The following is a 2669-nucleotide window of genomic DNA, read 5'->3' on the forward strand; positions in this document are numbered from 1 at the left end:
TTTGATTTCTAATAATCGGTGGATTTATAGGCCGTGCTTATTATAATTAATGGAGTTGTGAGTCATTCTTGTGGTTTGGTGTAGCTAGATTTTATTATTTAAGTAGCTAGATTTCCCCCCTTAGAACCAGAAAATCAAGCACTCGAACAGCACTTCAGAATCACTTTACTCTTTGCTTTACGATCTTAAACCATTACTTTACTTTACTCTTTAAGACTTTAGCCTTTAAGACTTTAGCCTTTAAGACTTTACCTCCCTATCGATTCCGACTATTACGACATGGTAGCAATGCACTTGGTTTTCTAAACTAAGAGTATTTGTGATCGCAAATCGACGCTTCCTCTACTTTTACTTAAAAGTAAGAGAATCATCCCTTTGATTAAAGCTAATTATTACAAATATAGGTAATTGCAGGCTTGCCTAAGTCCCTGAGACAAAGTTATAGTGAGCGTATAAACTATAACCTCTTGACTATATATCTGTGAGAACAAGCGATTGCGCTACCCATAGCGGGTAATATATAAATTCCTGATTTTTAATTACCTACTAGTAATTAAAGATTCAGTTCTCATACAAAGGATTCCAGCTTATTATTTCGAAGAATAAGTTGTGTCTCTCTGTAATTACCTATATTAGGTCGTGTTTGGCTATATATCAGTATAACTATAATTAGCTTTGGGCAATATAATTGGTCTTAGCTCTTATACTTATATTTGACAATACTATACGGACATACGTTCCAAACACACCTCTAGTGCGATTCTCAATATATTTGGCTATATATAGGTATAATATACTATATGAGTGGACATAGTCTAGTCATATAATATATTATATTTGTGCTATATATACGATTTTTTCAAATATAAGCTTTTAAAGTATATAATACTTTTAAAAGTTAATTATTATTATTATAATAATTACGAGAATAACCCTTAAAAGATTAAGAACTACCTATAAAATTACTACTATTAAGACTCTAAAAATTATTTTATAATTTTTTATATTATATAAATAATTAATATCACTTTACATATATCTACCTATTTTAGCTACGGCCCTTTTACTCTTATAGAGATAAAAAGGGTCTTATTACTAGCTTAAAATCAGAAGGTAAGAGTCCCTTATAATAGTAGTAAGTAGAATTCAATTCTTTAAGTTAAAGGGAATTTAAATCTTAAGATTTAAAGTCTTAGTTATAAAGATTATAAGTTTATTTAATTTACGAATTAATAAACCATTATCTACGGCTCAAATCATTATATTAGTACTATAATCTATAGTACTTTTAGAGCCCTTAAACTAAGCTCCTTAATTCGTAAAAAGAACGGTTAAATTAATTAAAGAATTTAAATTCTTTAACTAAACCAAAATTATCTATTAATAGATAATAGCTATAATTTACAATATAGCTTTATTACCGTTTACCGAATATAAATTCAATAAATCAGAATTTTCGGTATATTATCTTAGTTTTAATTAATTAAAACTTTTAAAAGATAAATTACGTCTAAGAAATCTTTAAAGATTTATTAAAGAAAAAAGGGAAAATATAATCCCAAATAGGCTATAATATTTATTATAGCCTTATAACTATTACTTATACCTAAATTGTCAAATTTAGGATTTTTAGACTATATTATAAGTCTTAAATATATAAGTAAAGTTCAAAATCGCTAATTAGTCCCCTTTAAAACTTAAGAGCAAGAAACTCTAAAAGGGAACTTTAAAGATGTCTAATACTAGTATTTCATCTTTTAAGGGCGATAAGCTAGTTGGTAGCTCTAATTTTATAGAGTGGAAGACTAATGCCGATTTATTCCTAGAAATAAATGGCTATATGTCATATATCGACGGTACCGAAGCTATACCTAATAGGTCTTTATATTATAAAATAGAGACTAAGTCTGATAAAGAAGGAAAAGAGTCTAGAACTTGGACCCCTTTATCGGCTGAATTAGCGGCTAGATATGCCGATCGAGTTTCCGAATTTAATCGTAATAATAAAAGAGCTTTAGGAGCCTTAAAATCGATTATATCAATTAATAATAATGATCGATTTAAAGATAAGGCTGATGCCGAAGACCTATATAAAGCTATTATTACGACATTCGGCCAATCTAGCTTGGAATTAATTGGTCGCTATTTTAATAAAATAGTGGACAATAATTATAATTCCTTTAATAGTATGGATGAATATACTAGTAATATTCAGTCATCTATTATATATCTTAGGGAATTAGGGCAAATTATACCCGACCCTATTATCGTTTGGCTAGTATTAAAGGGTCTTCCTGGTTCCTACAATAATTACGCTTCTCGTAAATATGAGGAATTGACGGATAGCCTTAAAGCTATTAATATTGGCAAACTGATTACCGATTTAATATCGGAAGAAGGGAGGCTTACTTCTAATTTAGAAGCTAATAAAGCCTCCTTTAGTAATAATCAGTCCTATTGCAAACATTGCAATAAAAAGGGACATATAGAGGATAAATGCTTTATTAAATATCCTGAATTAAGGAATAATTACTCTAGTTCTAAAGGGAATAAGAGTAATAAATATAAAAAAGGGCTCAAGAAGCCTAAAGTTATATTTAAAAAGAAGCAATCTACTAAAGCCATTATGAGTGCTTTACTAGTAGATAATAATAATATTATACCAGATA

At 28.7% G+C, this 2669-nt stretch overlaps 1 protein-coding gene across 1 annotated transcript; it reads left to right on the forward strand.

Moving 5' to 3' along the window:
* Positions 1–1732: 1732 nt before the first annotated feature.
* On the forward strand, positions 1733–2545 carry K444DRAFT_723591 (uncharacterized protein; the record flags this gene model as incomplete). Its single annotated transcript, XM_024888594.1, has 1 exon — positions 1733–2545. A coding segment is annotated over one exon (813 nt), but the record flags the coding sequence as incomplete, so codon positions are not given.
* Positions 2546–2669: the final 124 nt, after the last annotated feature.

This window comes from Hyaloscypha bicolor (assembly GCF_002865645.1).
Source record: "Hyaloscypha bicolor E unplaced genomic scaffold K444scaffold_83, whole genome shotgun sequence".
NCBI lineage: Eukaryota > Fungi > Ascomycota > Leotiomycetes > Helotiales > Hyaloscyphaceae > Hyaloscypha > Hyaloscypha bicolor.